General features: G+C 44.2%; 1 protein-coding gene across 5 annotated transcripts in view; it reads left to right on the forward strand.

Moving 5' to 3' along the window:
- dock5 (dedicator of cytokinesis 5) overlaps positions 1 to 19549 on the forward strand; it is a 167383-nt gene that overhangs the window by 90280 nt on the left and 57554 nt on the right. For all 5 annotated transcript variants that reach the window (XM_076992920.1, XM_076992916.1, XM_076992917.1 and 2 more), the window contains 2 exons: positions 14716 to 14841; positions 15036 to 15160. In XM_076992920.1, coding sequence (XP_076849035.1) covers positions 14716 to 14841; positions 15036 to 15160 — 251 coding nt within the window. The remainder of the gene's footprint in view (positions 1 to 14715; positions 14842 to 15035; positions 15161 to 19549) is intronic.

Here is a 19549-nt window from a genome sequence, read left to right on the forward strand (position 1 = left end):
GGATCGCGGGCTCCGCCCACCTGAGGGACGAACACAACGCCACACCCACAGGACAAGCTGCTGCTGTAGACGGGGGCGACCAGTAGGGGGCCGCCGTACCGTGACAGGAAGTGCATTTTTAACAGTAACAATGTATTGAAGCAGGTTCGGTAACCGAGGCAGAAACTGCTTAATCCAAAAATCCTGAGGAGGGAAACTTTATTGATAACGCAATCCTGGCGCGCGCAGGCTCCGCCCCCCCAGTGTCACTTAAAGGGCAAGACTCGCCGTGAGGAGTAGGAGTCGCTACAGTATCTCCTGACATTACGTTTGTGTAGCTGCACGGTATTATTTGTAAATTTATTTGTAAACGTAATACAAGCGAACTGGGGTGGGTTTCCCGAAACGTTCGTAGCGCCAAGTACTTTGTAACCTCGTATGAAACGTACGAGGTTAAGAAGTACTTAGCGCTACGAACGTTTCGGGAAACCCACCCCAGTTCAGTCAGACAGCTTGTGAAACGAAATACCATTACAATTTCAAGCATTTTAAAGTAAGCGACGTTAGTCAAATTTCCAGCACTTTTCAAACGTGGAACACAAAGCAACATTAAAATTGGTCAGGTAAATGTTCCTTCCCCTATTTTTGAGGGGTGTTTCTTTACACTACCACATATCAATACGGGAGGACACTGCACAGAATGACTTGTAAAATGTGCTCGCGCTCACAGGGTCGCGCGCAGCATGCGGAGTCGAGCGCTACGGTCAGACGCAAAAGTACAACTGAGCCAAGAAGAAAGCAAAAATATATATTTTACTAGGGAAAATATAAATAGTAACGCACAGTTATTTGGATAAGTAACTTTAATCTGATTACTGGACTGGAAATAGTAGCGCGTTATATTACTCGTTACCGAAAAAAGTGGTAAGATTAGAGTAACGCGTTACTGACATCACTGTATGTGGTCTAGCGTGAATATGATGCCGTACATGAGCCTGACCATTCACTATCTCAGTGCAAACTGGGAACTAAAATCAAAGTGCCTGGAGACCGTATTTGTGCCAGAAAGCCACACAGGTGACAAATTGGCCAAAGCCCTCAGGTCCTCCTTCCAAGAGTGGTCCCTGGAAGAGAGGAAACTGGTCTGCATTACGACGGACAACGGGGCCAACAATGTGGCTGCGGTGCGTAAACTTGGCTGGCAAAGGCTAAGTTGCTTTGGCCATAAACTGCATTTAGCCGTTACCAACACACTGAAAACTGAAAAGGACTGCACTGCCCGAGCTATGGGTTTGTGCAGAACATTGGTGACGACTTTCTCACAGAGCTGGCAAAAGAAGAGAAAGCTACATAAAGAACAATCTGAACTCAACTTGCCCCAGCAGTGCTTAGTTCTGGTGAGTTGTCCTGAACTTCCACTCCTCTTTCTTTGACATGTCAAAACTCTTATTGTGTTAATTGTCATAATTTATTGTGCCCATCCCCCGCACATCCAATACAGTTAATACAAGTAATTGGGGTAATACAACACAAAACCTAACAAAATAAGATCAAATAAGAATAAGAATAGATTAAGTACATTTTAATAATACATGATTACAAAATACGATTCCCCCAAAACGAATATGAAGCGAAATATCCTATTAAATACATGACTAGATGAAATTTACGGACAGGCCAATAATCTGAATTTCTTCTGCCTATTTTAATGATTAAACAGCCCAATGTTAACATAGCATACTTATGAATAGACTATTCATTTGTCTATTTATAATAGACAATTATGTTTTACATTTATTCACAGGATTGTCCAACTAGATGGGGTACAAAGCAGATGTTGATACAATGTGTTCTCGAGCAAATCCCAGCCATTAAAAGAGTGTTGGATGACCGGCACAGCCAACATTTGATTCCTACTTGGCAGGATGCCGAAGTCCTAGAATCAGTAAATGCAGCGCTGAAGAAAATTGCGGATTTTACAGATGCACTGTCTTCAGAGAAGACTGTTACAGCATCGTCTGTGAAACCTGTCTTACAGTTACTATGTGAGGATCTGCTTCCAACCAAAGAAGACACGCAACCTGAAATTAAAAATGATTGGAGTCTTGGAAGACAAATACAATGCACCTGCAACACAGCGACTGTTGGCAAATGCCTTGTTCGTTGACCCAAGATACAGGGACATCAGCCCTGTAGATGATGTCAAAGACGCGCTGTTGGAGGAGATGCTGCAAGTACCCGAAGAGCTCTGTGATGACAGAGATGGAGCCATGCACACGACAGCTGGAGAAGGAGCAAGTGCACCACCTCCTGCACCTAAAAAAATGAATCTCGCAGACCTGCTTGGAAAAAGAAAAGAAGACCTCCACTACAGTCCCCAGGAGAATCCGTGCGGACAACTGAACTTGCGAGGTATTTGCAGGAGGAAGCCCTCGATTCACATTCGGATCTACTTTCCTGGTGGCGGGAAAATCAAAATGGATTCCCTCTTCTGTCAAACATTGCCAGAAAATATTTGACACCACCATCAGAACGTGTATTTAGCACGGCAGGCAACATTGTCACCTCGTTTAGATTGTCCCTTAAACCGGACAAAGTGAACATGTTGGTTTGCCTTGCAAGGAACATGAAGACGGAAAAATAACGTCATTATTATCAATATTATGGCCATAATCTTGCCTAAAGTATTTACTTTACAACAAATAAAGTTTTTGTTCATTTAAAAGTGCGTGTTTTTATTTATATAAGTATATGTGTATATATACAGTTGTGATCAAATTTATTCAACCCCCACTGAAATAAAGTGTTTTGGCCAGTTTGACATTGATTTTGATCATTTCAGTCATCTTATTTACAATTATATCAAAGAGGCACTTATAAATTAGACAAACATAACATAATATTTATGATGGAATAACCACAAATGTCTTTACTGTGCTCACATCATTATCAGTTTTATTCAACCCCCTAGTGACATTATTTTTTAGTACTTAGTACAACATCCTTTTCCAGTTATGACAGCTTTCAAGCGTGAAGCATAGCTTGACACAAGTGTCTTGCAGCGACCTATGGGTATCTTAGCCCATTCTTCATGGGCAAAAGCCTCCAGTTCAGTCACATTCTTAGGCTTGCGCACTGCAACTGCCTTCTTTAGGTCCCACCAGAGGTTCTCAATTGGATTTAAGTCTGGTGATTGCGATGGCCACTCTAGAATGTTCCAGCCTTTCATGTTCAACCATGCTCTAGTGGACTTGGATGTGTGCTTCGGATCATTGTCCTGTTGGAAGGTCCAACGTCTCCCAAGCCGCAGGTTTGTGACTGACTCCATCACATTTTCCTCCAAGATCTCCTGGTACTGAAGGGAATTCATGGTACCCTGCACACGTTGAAGCTTTCCTGTACCATTAGAAGCAAAACAGCCCCAAAGCATAATTGACCCCCCGCCATGCTTCACAGTAGGCAAGGTGTTCTTTTGTTCATAAGCCTGGTTCTTCCTTCTCCAAACATAGCGCTGGTCCATTGTCCCAAACAGTTCTAATTTAGTTTCATCTGACCACAGTACACTGTCCCAAAACCTTTGTGGCTTGTCCACATGACTTTTGGCATACTGCAGTCGACTTTTCTTGTTCTTTGGAGTCAGCGTCTGGGCGTTCTGGCATGGAGGTCTTCGTTATGCAGTGCGCGCCTTATTGTCTGAGCTGAAACTTCAGTGCCCACATCTGACAGGTCTTTTTTCAGTTCCTTAGCAGTCACGCGGGGATTTTTCTCCACATTACGCTTCAGGTAGCACACAGCAGTCGCGGTCAGGATCTTCTTTCTGCCACGACCAGGTAACGTTTCCACTGTGCCCTTTAACTTGAACTTGCGAATGATACTTCCGATAGTGTCTCTTGGAATATTTAACAACTTCGCAATCTTTTTATATCCATTGCCATTCTTGTGAAGAGCAATAACCTCTTCTCTTGTCTTCTGGGACCATTCTCTTGCCTTCACCATGCTTGGAAACACACCAGTAGATGTCTAGAAGGAGCTGAGTATCACAGTCCTTTTAAATCTGCCTAATTGGTGCTTATCATGCTTGATTGCTGCTCGTTAACATCCACAGATGTTTTCAATACCTGATGGAAAACACTGGAATGAACCTCTGTTCTTAGGAGTGGTAGTCGTAAAGGGGTTGAATAATTGTGTCAATGAAGAAATCACAAAAAGGCCATTTAATACTTTATGACAAAAAAAATTGATGCTATCTTAGTTGCATTTAGTTCTTTAACAAGTCCTTGTAAGATTTCATTATGAACACAATTACAAATGTGCACTGAATTCCATAAAACCCTTCGCAGCATTGGGGGTTGAATAAATTTGATCACAACTGTATATATATATATTTATATATATATATATATATATATATATATATATATATATATATATATATATATATATATATATATATATATATATTAGTGGTGGGACTTTAACGCGTTAATTTCGATTAATTAATTACAGGAAAATTAACACACTAAAAAAATTAACGCATTTTAACGCATTTAACGGACGAGACACTTTTGCACCGTGGAATGTTTCTCAGTGCGCGAGTTCCGGGCATACAGATTCAGGGTTGGCAACTTTTGACGTTCGCTTGGAGTGAGATTTTAACCTGGAGCCGGTGGCGAGTGTATTTTGTTGAGGGGGGGGGGGGGGGGGGTGGGGGGGTGGCGAACGAAAGTTGTTGAGCGGGGGGGGGTGGCGAACGTAAAATGGACACAGATTCAGTGTTATATCGCCGGTGGATGGCGCCAGAGCTAGCGAACTAGTAACGTATTGAATCATATATGTGGATCTGAGGTGAATAAACTGGATATTTTTTTTTCGGCGTGAGATATCGGAAGTGTGGCGTGAGAGCGTGTGAAAATGGTCAAATGCGTGTGTCTCATGCTCAATGCGTGAGAGTTGGCAACCCTGCAGATTATGGACACACAATAAGATGATCATGATGGAGATGACTGAAGAGGCTACGCGGGTGGATGGGAAATTTAAATAAAAGAAACTTTCAGATGGAAGTACAAACAAAAATAGTGTTATTTACACTTTATGTAGGAAGGAGTTCGCTTATCACAGGAGCACTTCCACCCTTCGTTACCACCTCAACGCAAAACATGTTGCGGCTAAAGCTGGGCGTACACTGTGCGATATTTTAAATCGTGTACTCAGCTCCAGCTCAAACTGTACGACTAAATCGCAGGGAGAGTCGGCTCGTGGAGCTGCTTCAACAGTGCGATACTCTCACGAGGAGCGATTTGAATTTCAAACATGTTTGATGTTCTTGCGACGCTGCGATTTCTGATCGGGAGTTGGTCGTGAGGTGTGAATCGTTCCTCGTTTACCTGTGTAAACTATACGATGCACGACACGCGATTGAGCCGAAACGAGTGAAAAATCGGCTGAAAATGAGCCAAAAATCGCACAGTGTACGCCCAGCTTAACGCGCAGGTCAGTAATGATAACTTAGCTGCTAAATGTATTCCTAGTACGATAGGGTGACCAAACGTCCGTAATTCACATCCTGTGAGGAAACGTCCTGGTTTTTAAATGACCTTCATTGGACCATTAAGACTGGATTAAACTTTCGCGAGTGGCCGTAGCGCACGACTCCGCACGCGTTTATACATGATGCGTCACATTATTTGTGTTGTCCGCTCTCTGTGGTCGAAGATAAATGCTTACAAGAAGCGCTGCGAATTGCGTCAACTGATGCAAGTTACGAACTACCGTCCAGGGGTGAGTTTCCCAAAACGTTCTTAGCGCCAGGTACTTCTTAACCTCGTACGTAAGAACGAGGTGACGAAGTACTTGGCACTAAGAACGTTTTGGGAAACTCACCCCAGAAAGACAATGTCGAAGAAAATCCAGCAGCTGTATGATGATGAAAGAATTAAAACAGGTTATTGTGAAGAGTGCCACAAATGTGGCTCTGACTGGGGATCACTGGACCTCTGTTAGCAACAAGAATGATCTTGGTGTGACAGCTCATATTATAGATGATGAATCTATAGATGATGAAGATCCAGTCATTTGCTTTGGGCATGTAGAAGACCACTTCTAGGCACTATGAAGATGCCTATGGCAGAGGCCTGGGAAATTAAAGAAAGTCTACCATCTAAAATGGTATTAAAAAACATCTTCTGATTTACTTCAATTCTTCCAATATCCTGAGCAAAACTCCCTAAATTAAACAACATTTTTGGTCAGAATTTCCAATGTTCTGAACTGTTTTCTGCACACTACACATATATTGGTCTTCGTAGTAGACTGGTGGAAAAATAAACAAGATGTTGAAGTTTATGATTATGTTCATTGATTCATTCATCATTCAAACTTAAATTAATATTTCTCATGTTAAATACTGAAATGCGATTAAAATGCGATTAATTTCGATTAATTAATTACAAAGCTTCCGATTAATTCGATTAATTTTTTTAATCGCGTCCCACCCCTAATATATATATATATATATATATATATATATATATATATATATATATATATATATATATATATATATATATATATATATACGCTCGTTTTGAGGTAAACAACGCTGCGCCTCTAGGAAACACCCCCCCCCACCCCCTCCGCTGCTGCACCCACCTCTCTCACTCTCTCCATGGCTGATGTGCACAGATCTTTTAAGCGCATTAACAGCAGGAAAGCAGCCAGACCTGACTGCATCCTTGGACATGTCCTCAAAGTCTGTGCTGATCAGCTCGCGGGAGTGTTCACAGACATTTTTACTCTCTCCCTCTCCATTGTGCCGGAGTGTTTCAAACAGGCCACTATTTTCCCAAGACCCCCAGCACATCTAGCTTAAATGACTGGCGTCCAGTGGCTCTGACGCCCATTATAAGCAAATGCTTTGAGAGGCTAGTGAGGGACTTCATCTACTCCTCAATACCTGCAACGCTCGATCCACTGCAGTTTGCGTACAGGAAAAACCGATCCACAGATGACGCAATTGCCCTGACACTGCACACTGTTCTCTCCCACCTGGAGAAAAGGGACACATATGTGAGAATGCTGTTTGTTGACTACAGCTCAGCAATCGTTCAAGTGCACCCTGAGACTCGGGATGGTAAGCACTTGACATACGATGTTCAATTTGTAACAATTTCATCACCTGATTAAACAAACGCGAAGTGAAGTTTGATCCCTGATCAGTCTGAATGCGTTTGGGTAGCCCAAACGTAGAGAAGAATCTGACTAACGCTTTTACGATACCTTTTACTTTCAGGTTGCGTAGAGGTATAGCCTCAGGATATCGGGTAGCTGTGCACATGAGAGAAAGCAAATACATATTACCAGACTTGGTTTTAGGTAGGGGTCCAACACAGTCGATAATAAGCTGTTCAAATGGCGCCCCCAACACAGGAATTGGATGGAGTGGAGCCAATGGAATGGTTTGATTAGGTTTACCAGCGACTTGACAGGCATGACATGAACGACAGTAAGCTACAACATCACGTTTCAGACCTGGCCAAAAGAAATAACGCAAGATTCTATGATAGGTCTTTCGGATTCCCAGGTGACCTGACATTACATGGTCATGAGCTAGACTATGTATCTGCTGCCTATAGCTAATAGGAACAACGAGCTGATAAATAGCATTCCACTCCGTCGTCTCATGTGAAGGGGACCATTTTCTCAACAATAATCCATTCTGATGGAAGTATGTTACAACATGTTGTGGCAATTCCTCCTCAGTAACAGCTTTTATCCGACAACAGTTTAAAGAAGAATCTTTACACTGTTCCTCAATTAGTGACTCCCGTCCGAACTTTACATCTAACCCCACATCTATTTCACTTGAGTCACCATCCGATACCTTATATGGCAGAACTTCACAACCAACCTTCATCCCCGTATCAGGTTTGGACGACGCCAAAAATGTCTCAGAGAGATCAATCTGATCTGCAAACTTGCGTGCCTGCGCACGAGTCACTACACAAGCAGGAAACACAGTTGGATCCAATGAAACGGATGAAACAGGTTCATCTATAACCTCAGGCACAGGACTCACTTTACCCCCTGCCAAATCATTCCCCAAAATAAACTGAACTCCCTTCATAGGAAATTGAGATCTGATTCCTACCCTCACTTCACCCGTCACCAACCGAGATTTAAGATAGACATTATGCAGAGGAACCCTACATACACCTAATTCAATGCCTTGGATCAGGATATCCGATCCACAAGCAGACAAACCTGAAAAAGGCAGAACTGACTCAAGGATAAAGGATTGTGCAGCCCCCGTGTCTCGTAATATTTTAATAGACACTTGATCTGCAACGTCACCAGTCAGTGAAACTACCCCGTCCATAACAAATGGTTCATATACAGAATCATACACATGTTCATCAGGCACAACATTCAAGACATCGGCAACAAACCCAACTGTTTTAGGTACTGACACATAGCGTTTTGGGTGAGAGAGAGGTGGCTTTGTTTCCAACATAGGACATGATGCAATTAAATGATCGGTTTTCTTACAATAAAAACAAGCACGAAGACCATTATTCTCATAGCGAGCCGAATTGGGACTTTTACCGGAATTCTGAGCACTCCTTGAGCGAAATCGCCAAGACGGGCTCGGATCTGAACGAGCTACGGAAAACACATTTTTGTGAGTCAACACAAATTCGTCAGCAAACACAGCTGCCTGTGACAAGGATGACACCTTTTGCTCATTTAAATACACGACAAGACGCTCAGGCAAGCCATTCTTAAACGCTTCCAAAAGCATCAGTTCTTTTAATTGTAGGAAATTCTCAACTTTACTGGCTACACACCATTTTTCAAATAGAACCATCATTTCTCTGGCGAATTCCACAAAGGTCTGGTTGGCAGTTTTGGCATGGTTGCGAAACTTTTGTCTATACGCTTCAGGCACGAGTTCATATGCACGCAAAACGGTGGCTTTGACTACGTTGTAATCGAGACTCTGTTCGATAGTTAATGCAGCACAAACCTCCTGTGCTTTTCCCACCAGTTTGCATTGCAGGAGTAACGTCCAGACATCTTTAGGCCACTGAAGAGCGGTGGCTACACGCTCAAAGGCTGCAAAATATGAGTCAACCTCTGTCTCTCTAAATGGCGGAACAAGGTTAATGTTTTTACTCACATCAAACACAGACGACACGCGAACAGGTGCATCAACACGAGTCCCAGCAGAAGCAAAAGAAGGAGAAGTAGCAGCACGCAAACGGAGCAATTCCGTCTCATGTTCCTGACGCTTCACTGCCAACTTCAATTCCTCCAAGCGTATACTCAACTGTAGATCAACAGAACCCAAAAGTTGAGGTGCACCTTCAGAAACAGGTGTAGAAGCAGAAGCGGCCGTAGCAGAGACTACCCCACCACAAGCAGTCCCACCACGACCTACACTAGGAGAGGAAGGAGGTGTTACCCGCACCTCAATTAATACATCCTCATCATGCTCATGGGCAATACCAGGCAAAGCAGACTCAGGCACAGCAGGCAAAACACCGTCCTCCACCAGACGATCATACACAGCAGTCCTCACCACACTCTTACGAGCGGAACGCGAAACATTAACATTATAGAATCCAGCCAACAGAAGCAACTCTTCCTTACGACACATCTCAAAGGCACGCAAAGACGGAGCCAAAACGAATTTCTCAAGTTCAAAAGCCATGTCAACGAAGGAACGTGCAGGCCCACAAAAATACCCACACACCCAAAAAAAGACGAGCCCCCACTTTATGTTACGAGCTGGTCTAGGACAGACCGCAACATAATATGAGTCTAACGGCGTTGGGGGTATATCTGGCTTCCCGAGTACATTCTTGTGTGCTTAGATATACTTAAACTCAATAACCAGCGTCAAGTCATTGTCTTTGCGCTTTTTAATGGGTCACATCCGTGCATAATACAACGGAAAACATAAACAGATGATAAAGGTACTTCAACTCAAGAAACAAAGCACCTCACTAATGAAACATGTGTGTATATTAAAAAAAAGAAACAGACAAACCAACAAACAAACAAACAAAACAAACCACCATTAAATGAATATCAATACAAAAACTCCACCACAATTTATCACTAACATAAATTAATAATCAACCAATACAACCTATATCTTGGATCTCACCCACAGTAGAGCACACAACAAGAGATAACAGTCAGGGACAACAATCAGGTCCACATCGGAAAGCCAGAACCACCAACAAGCAACAAGTCCGAAACAAAGCCCCGCCTCTCTCTCCCTCCTGGGCCATCTTGGATCCTCTTTATAGCTGGTCCCCCCCCTAGGGGTAGCCAATCCAAAAACACTCCTTGTTAACCTGCAACAAAACAAAACAACTCCAAGGCATGCATTTAGACTACCCCACCACAACAGTTTTACAACAGTTGTTGTCACAAAGCAGCTTTACAAGTGCCAACGGCATCAAAGACCCCACCCACCCAAGCCACTGCCTGTCCACGCGGCTGCAAAGTGGGAAAAGATTTAGGAGCATCAAGTCCAGGACCAGCCGGTTCCGAGACAACTTCTACCATCAGGTCATCAGGATGCTAAACGGCAAAATCCACAACTTGACTCATTAGGCATCAAGCACAACATAGTAATAAACAACTCCATTTATTCATTCACTCTTTTCCACACAATATAATTTATCTGCCAACTGGACTAAACACTTAAATTAAATGGCGCCAGCTGTCTGTAAATAAGTAATTCAATTTTAAATCCAAATTTTATATTATTTATATTATTCTATCCGGACTTTTGGACTTTTTTGTTCTATTTATATGTCTTCCTGTTGTATGTGTTGTAAATGTCACATAACAAAGTTGCACAAACAGGGAACCACGCACAAAAGCTTTTCACTCACCCGTGTACAAAGTGATGTGACAATAAAGAGATTTGATTTGCTATATTTGTAAACGTAATACAAACGAACTATTCAGTCAGACGGCTATTTGTTGTGAAATGAAATACCATTACAATTTCATGCATTTTTAAGTAGGCTACGTTGGCCAAAATTCCAGCACTTTTCAAACCTGGAACACAATGCAACATTAAAATTGGTCAGGTAAATGTTCCTTCCCCTGTTATTGAGGGGTATTTCTTTAAACTACCACATATCGTTACGGACAACGCTGCACAGAATTACGTGAACGCGCTCGCGCTCTCACAGGTTCGCGCGCAGCATGCGGGAGTCGAGTGCTACAGTCGGTATACGGTATATATATATATATATATATATATATATATATATATATATATATATATATATATATATATATATATTGGTATATATATTTTACTAAGGAAAATTTAAATAGTAACACAAAATAGTAACACACAGTTACTTGGATAAGTAACTTTAATCTGATTACTGGACTGGAAATAGTAACTCGTTATATTACTCGTGTCACGGTGAGGCGGCCCCCTACCGGTCGCCTCCGTCCACAGCGGCTGTGTTGTTGTTGTTTTGTGACGTCGTGTACGCCCCTCAGGTGGGCGGAGCCCGTGATCCGTTCCCACCTGATGGTCGTTTGTCTGTCTATATATGTCTTGTCTTTGTACCAGTTGACCGCTGGTCATTATATCCTTAATTTGGATCTATTGCACGGGTTTTAGGTTTGCACACTTTATATTAAACCATCCTTTTTCCCTGAGACTTGGCGTGATCGCTTCCTTTTTGTTGCTCACACCTGCCCGTCACAGAATGACCAGCCACCCTTCGGAAGCCGCCGAGTCTCTTTTTCTTTCTCCTTCGTTCGTGGTCATGTCTCGTGGTAAGTGTTTGTCTGCGTGGTGTTTTGTGAAGAGTTCCGCCGTGCTTTTGTGTTGTCTGTGGCACCAGGGCTGTCTGCCCTGGGAAAAAACTCTTCGTGTTTGTCGTTTGTTTGTTGGAAGAGCTCCGCCGTGCTCGTGTTGTGTTTGTGGCACGGCGAGGACCAAGGCAGTCTCCCTGGTAAGCTCTTCGTCTTGTGTGGTGTTAGTGTGTCCAGGTGAATGGACGTGAGGATCTGTGTGCGTGCGCGTTTGTTATATGTTAAGTGTTTTGTGTGTGTGACGCGGTCGCCGCTCGTCACTGTCGCCTCGCTCCCCGTGTGTCATGTGTTTTATGTGGGGAGTGACTGCGACTCTGAGCGGCGCGTCACCGTTGTTTATGTGTAGTGCACGCAAGTATCGGTCCCGTTCGTTCAGTGTCTGCGCACTAAGTTCTGTTTGTCGAGTCTTTGTGTGCATGTTTTGTCCTAGCGTGTTGTCTACTGTTAAGTGTAATTCCACGCTTGCTCCTCCCCTTAAATGTGTGTTTGGGAGGGGGGCGGTTGTGGTCCCGTGCCACTGGGTATGGCACGGAGGGCGTCTGAGGCGCGTTGGTGTTCTATGTCGGTGTTGGGGTGTGTGTGTGTGTGTGTGTGTGTGTGTGCGCTGTTTCTGTGCAGGTGCTTCCCCCTGGCGGTGTCGTGGTGTTCCTGGACCTTGTGGGGGTCTCCACCTGGCAGGAGCCCCCTTGTGTTGTGGGGTGACCGGAGCCCGGTCGTGAAGAGCCCCTCCCTAGAGGGCTGGGGCCCCCGGATGTTTGGGGACCATGGGGCTCTGGTCTGAAAAGCTCCTGCTGGGGATGGAGATCCTCCCTCCTGCCCGGGGTGACCAGGAGGCCCTTGGGGCTGCTCCCTAGCCCGCGTCGGGGGTGCTCTGGGCCTCGGTCTCTGGCGCTCCTGGGTTGGGTGGAGGAGTCCACCTTGAGATGAGAGGCCCCGGGAGGGGTTGGCTCCCCAGGAGGCTGGGGTGACCCCTAGCAGAAGGCAGGGGTCAGCTCTGGGAGGAGGTAGGTCCAGGAGGTGAAGAAGCCACGCCTCGGGGAGGTAACCTGCACACACACATACCCTAAGGACGACACAGGAGCCATAGCTCCTCGTCCTCACACCTGTGGGGCTCACCGGCCAAGGGCCGGTTAGGGCGCGAGGGCCCTGTGACCGACCGGGGCGTGGTTATGTGTTGTTAACGGCCCGGTCGGTCCAGGGTCCCGCCCAGGGAGGTGAGCTGACTAACGTTATGTGTTTTGTGTTTCAGCTCGTGGACTGCAGGAGATGTGTCCCTGCCTGTCCTTGCCTTCCTGCCCCTTCGTGTTGTTGTGCAGCCGCTGTGTGCCACACACCCAGTGGAGGGGAGTGCGGCTTGGTGGGGGGGTCTGTCACGGTGAGGCGGCCCCCTACCGGTCGCCTCCGTCCACAGCGGCTGTGTTGTTGTTGTTTTGTGACGTCGTGTACGCCCCTCAGGTGGGCGGAGCCCGTGATCCGTTCCCACCTGATGGTCGTTTGTCTGTCTATATATGTCTTGTCTTTGTACCAGTTGACCGCTGGTCATTATATCCTTAATTTGGATCTATTGCACGGGTTTTAGGTTTGCACACTTTATATTAAACCATCCTTTTTCCCTGAGACTTGGCGTGATCGCTTCCTTTTTGTTGCTCACACCTGCCCGTCACAACTCGTTACTGAAAAAAGTGGTAAGATTAGAGTAACAGGTTACTAAATAACGCATTACTGACATCACTGCTCAGCAAGGTTTTGGTATTTTATTTATCCGAGGGTTTTGTGAGAATGGATGGGGTAGCTGTCATGTCTATGAATATTTAATGTTAAAGCATTTCCTTCCAGTTGGGAACAAAAGAATGAAACAACTAAGACACAGAAGCATGCCAAAGAAGAATTGGTTTGTTAGGACACATTAGTTAAGGCATTTCAGTGGCATTCAATCTAGTAAAGCCATATGACTTAACTCACCATACAGAGGAGTTAATCAACCAGAGCAATTACCAGATTAATACATAAATTACCCTAACAGGACAAATAGAGATTAACATGGCAAAACAGGGGATTTTATTTTGTTTTTATATTTATTTAGCCTTTATTTAACCAGTTTGGTCCTGTTGAGACGCAGTGATCCATTTTTCAAGGGAAGCCTGGACAAGACAGCGATTTCTGAGTTGCCTGAAAGCCAATCAGCCTCAGACCCAGTCTTTATGGCTATAGAGAAATAGTGATATTTCTATTTCGCAGAAGGTCAGATAACTCTAATAAATAGTCATAAAAATGTATCAGATCAATTAGAAACTGAAAACATGTTTTAATTTATTTTTTGTAGCATGTCCTCTACAGAGGACATCGGGACTCAATACATATAAATTGACTACAGTGGGGAAAATAAGTATTTAGTCAGTCACCAATTGTGCAAGTTCTCCCATTTAAAAAGATGAGAGGCCTGTAATTGACATCATAGGTAGACCTCAACTATGAGAGACAAAATGTGAAAAAAAATTGAGAAAATCATTTTGTCTGACTTTTAAAGAATTTTTTTGCAAATAATGGTGGAAAATAAGTATTTGGTCACCTACAAACAAGCAAGATTTCTGGCTGTCACAGACCTGTAACTTCTTTTTTAAGAGGCTCCTCTTTCCCCCACTCATTACCTGTAATAATGGCACCTATTTGAAGTCGTTAACAGTATAAAAGACACCTGCCCACAACCTCAAACAGTCACACTCCAAACTCCACTATGGTGAAGACGAAAGAGCTGTCGGAGGACACCAGAAACCGAATTGTAGGCTGGGAAGACTGAATCTGCAATAGGCAAGCAGCTTGGTGTGATCAGGCATTTAAATGGCATAGTTAAATTCCTCATCTCTCTTTTTTTGGTCACAGGACTGTTTGTGACCCTAAAATTGCTACCAGGCGATCTGGCCCAGGTCAAGAAAGACTATCCTCATTTTGTGGATCGAACAACAGCCATTGTCAAGAAAATGGGTTTTCCTGAAATCATCCTCCCAGGTTAAGAGGCATTTCCATGTCTTTCTTTGTTTTTATCTTTACTGTTCTCATTGTTTTCCAGCTTGGGCTGAACTGTAATGATATTAAATGTCATTCAAACAGATTTAATGCTTATCCTACCAGTTTATGACTAATAAATAACTTTCTGTGCAGCTTAAGTGGAGTTTTTGTTACTTATTTTTTATCCCATACAGGAGATGTGAGGAATGACATCTATGTCACACTACTGCAAGGGGAGTTTGATCGTGGCAAGAAGAAGACGCCCAAAAATGTAGAAGTTGTGATGAGTGTGCTTGATGATGAAGGGAAACAAATAGAGGTAAAAAGAAATCAGAGGTGCTCAACTTCTGTCCTGGAGATCCACCACATGGTTGCACCACTAAACGCACCACATAAATGCACCACTTATGATCTTTCATGTACTCTGCATTAATCAAGGCTTGATTAAATAGGTGAGTCTTAAGTCTAGATGGAAGGCTATTCCATAATTGAGGGGCTTTTAATAATTTTTGCACAATGTTTACATTTGATTGTCGAACATGATTGACTTTTCAAAATTATTTTAAAGGTCTTACAAATTTTTTGAATTAGGGTGACCCAAATTGGTGGTGTTGATGTTGGTGGAGATGGTGGAGGTGAGGGTAGTGATGGTGACGGGGATCGAAGGGGTGGGGGTGAGGGCCGGTTCGCTGGCTGTGGTGACAGTGTGGTAACTGCTGCAGGAGGGGGGGGGGGGCAGGATTAGGGGGCTGGTGGAAGTGACAGGGTGGTGAGTGCTGCAGAGGGGAAGGGGCAGGAGCAGGACAGTCAGACCTGTTGTAGAAGTTGTTAAACTGGTTTGCTCTGTCCACACCCCCATCTACTGAGCTGCTACTATTGTTCTCGCACCCTGTGGTGGTTTTTATCGCACTCCCTCATGTTGTTGTCCTGCAGCTTTCTCTCCACCTTTATCCTGTAGGACTCTTTGGCCTCTTTCAGATGTACCTTGAGTTCCCCCTGTATACGTTTCAGCTCCACCGAGTTTCTATCTTTGAACGCCCTCTTCTTCTGATTGAGGAGGTCCTTGACGTCACTGGTGATCCAGGGTTTATTATTAGGGAAGCAGCGTACAGTCCTTACAACGTAGTCCTTACAGCGTACAAAAGTTCAAGTAGTCCGTAACGCAGTGTGTCACTCCGTCAATGTCCTCACCGTGTGGATGCAGCAGCACGCTCCAATCAGTGGTCTCGAAGCAGTCCATGAGGGCTTCTTCTGCTTCAGGAGACCAAACTCTGAATGAGTGAGAGGTAGAAGGCTGCCTCAGTACCAGTGGTTTGTACTGAGGCTGCAGGAAAACCAGATTGTGATCCGATTTTCCCATATGGTGGTAGTGGGGTGGCCCTGTATGCGTCCCTCACATTAGCATACAGCAGGTCAATAGTCCTGTTTTTCCTGACGGGACAGTCCACAAACTGGAAAAGGCAGGCAGGCAGGGTAGAGTCCAGTGTGACATGATTGAAGTCACCAGAAATCAGAAGGAAGGCATCAGGGTGCTGTGTCTGTAGCGCTGCGACGGTGGAGTGGATGATGTCACACGGTGCCTGCAGGTCCGCCCGGGGTGGAATGTACACACACACACACACAAAAGATGGTGTGTGAGAGCTCCCGCTGCATGTGATAAGGTCTGAAACTCACCGCTAACAGTTCGATGTCCTGATAATCTCCTTCATGTTTATGTGACCGGGGTTGCACCACCTGGTGTTGATGAAAAGCACAAGCCCCCCACCTTTGCACTTCCCGCTGAGTTTCGGGTCCCTGTCCACCCGCATTGTAGAGAATCCAGGTAGCTCCACGTTAGCGTTCGGGGTGTCGGGGGTGAGCCAGGTCTCTGTGAAACACAGCACACTGCACTCCCTGTAGAGCTTCTGGTTCTTCACCAGACTAGCCAGCTCATCAGTTTTGTTGGTCAGCGAGTTGACATTCCCCAACCACCGAGGGTTTGTATCTCCACCGCTTCTCCATCTTCTTAGCCTTTAGCTTAGCACCGGCTCTGCAGCCCCGATACTTCTGCCTCAGTTCCCCCAGGATTGTTTGGACAATGCCCCCGCATCCCATGGGATGGAGGCTCAGTAGTTGTTCCCGGGAATAGAATCGATACTCCACGCTGCACTCCAAACCACTATGAAAATATGTTCTAATATCCTTAGGATATAAATAAGATGCACTCTGGTCATGCATAAAAGCCTAGAGACAATAAATAAAGTTTAAAGAAACTCGAGAAAAAAACACACAAGACGGAGCAATTGGAAAAGGCAGCCACTCGCGTTGGTGCTGGAAGCAAAGTAGTTGAGCCAACTGTTGGCATGCTGGATCGTTTTCCCTCCAGTGTGGAAGCAAGGATCTTCAAAACTTGGTTGTGGCGCTAAGTGTACCGTCCCTGGGTGGTTTTACACCCTGTGAGTATATGTCAGAGGGAGGCTGATTTGGCACACAAGACACACATAGGGTCTTTGCCAAACCACTGATGGAGATTAGTTGGAAATGGAAGGACATCGTAGGTGGCTCTGATGATAAAACTCAAGCTCTTTGCATCCATGGCATAGCAGATTCCACCAATGAAATAAGCTCCTCACGACCAATTGGGGAGAAGGACTCTAACAGGGCATCAGAGCTGACCAAGACAGCTGTCAAGGTGCATTTGCATGTTGACAGGCTCTGATATAGTACAGCTAATTTTTTCCCTAATTTTATCATTAAATCTTATCATTAAAGAATTCCATAAAATTGTTACTGCTAAACTCTAGTGGAATTAGTGAATTGATTAGCTCATGGCTCCTTGTAAGGCTGGAAACAGTTTTAAATAGGAGTCCATGATAGTCTATACACTTCTAACTTTGAATTTCGCCATTTACGCTCCAGGATCCGCATGGCTCGTTTGAGACTACGCGTGTGCTCATTGTATCATGGCGCTATTTTTCTCTCAGTGGCTCTCTTGTATCGTAATGGCGCAACCTTGGCTAAAGCTGTACGAAAAGCTGTAAGAAAAGTCTCTACGTGCTCAGTAAAATGCTCTAGTCCTTCCGAAGCTACAGGTGGATCAATGTTTGTCAGACCCGGTAAAATATCAATGAGGGTGGCTATGGTACTGGGTGTTATAGTTCGTTTAATTTAGTTGCGGGGCGGCCGATGAATACCAATCAATCAATCAATCAAATTTTATTTATATAGCGCTTTTTACAACAGTTGTCACAAAGCAGCTTTACAAGTGCCGAGTCCTAGACCCCAGTGAGCAAGCCAAAGGCGACAGTGGCAAGGAAAAACTCCCTAGTTTTTTTGCATGAGGAAGAAACCTTGAGAGGAACCAAGACTCAGAGGGGGAACCCATCCTCCTCTGGCCAACACCGGTCACCATGACAACAACAACAATTTAGACAGAAGGAAATATAGAAAAGGAAAAAGATGTAATAATGTCCATCTTGGTGTAGGCATCCGGTTAGGAGGTGGCCAGCCCAGGACAGATCGCTTGTCTCTCCTCATCTCATTATTCCTCAAGCAGGCGGGCAGCCATGTGGAAAAAAATAAAACGGAAAATTAGCTCAGTATGAGGACATATATAGGACAGGTGAAATTATAAACATTTCGGGAGTGTGGCAGCAGCTTTGGCATTAAGTAAAATTATTACAGCCTAGCTAAAAAAGGCCGAACCAGAAGGTAACAATAGGCTTGGGGGCATTCTGAGACAATGGCATCCGTCCACTGCACTGTCAACAAACTTGAGTGACTACGAGCAGTGACAGGATGACAGCACCAGCGCCCCAGTCTACCATAAAACCCTTCGTCTACAAACCCCTGGATCTGTACCTTTATCTAAGGGGAGATATTAATTATCAAACGCTAAACTAAATAAGTGGGTTTTCAAACTAGACTTAAAGATTGTGACTGTGTCAGAGTCCCGGACGCATTTTGGAAGGTTGTTCCAAAGCTGAGGGGCCTTACAAGAAAAGGCTCTTCCCCCTGCTGTTACCTTATTAATTTTTGGAACTAAAGACCAGCACCCTGTGATCTTAGTGGACGTGAGGGTTCATAATAGGAAATAAGTTCCTGGAGGTATTCAGGAGCAAGCCCGTGCAGTGCTTTATAAGTTAATAAAATAATTAAAAAATCAATACGGAATTTAACTGGGAGCCAATGCAGGTCTGATATGCTGAAATTTTGTAGTTCTGGTCAGAACTCAGGCTGCAGCATTTTGAACTATTTGAAGTTTATGTAGATTCCTATTTGAACATCCTGACAGTAGTGAGTTACAGTAGTCTAATCTGGAGCTAACAAAGGCGTGCATCAATTTTTCTGCATCATCCTGTGATAATGCATTTCTTAACTTAGCAATGTTGCGGAGATGTAGAAAAGCTATCCTAGTAGTATTATCTATGTTTTTATCAAATGATAGTTCGGAGTCGAGTATGACGCCTAGGTTTTGGCTACTGTGCCAGATGTAATGGGGTAGTCTGCAAGATTTAACCATTAGATCTGGAATTTTCTGTCTTGAGGCCTTAGGGCCCTGGAGGAGAACTTCTGTTTTGTCCTCATTAAGTCGGTCAAACACGACTCGTATGTTATGAGGCTGTGGTCAGAAACGGCCTCACTCTGAAGAACAATTGCTAAACTGGATTGTAGGACCCATTGTTGTATAAAGTATTAGAGACTCATACTTGAGTAAAAGTACAAGTAC

Source organism: Brachyhypopomus gauderio, unplaced genomic scaffold, assembly GCF_052324685.1.
Source record: "Brachyhypopomus gauderio isolate BG-103 unplaced genomic scaffold, BGAUD_0.2 sc99, whole genome shotgun sequence".
NCBI classification, from domain to species: domain Eukaryota; kingdom Metazoa; phylum Chordata; class Actinopteri; order Gymnotiformes; family Hypopomidae; genus Brachyhypopomus; species Brachyhypopomus gauderio.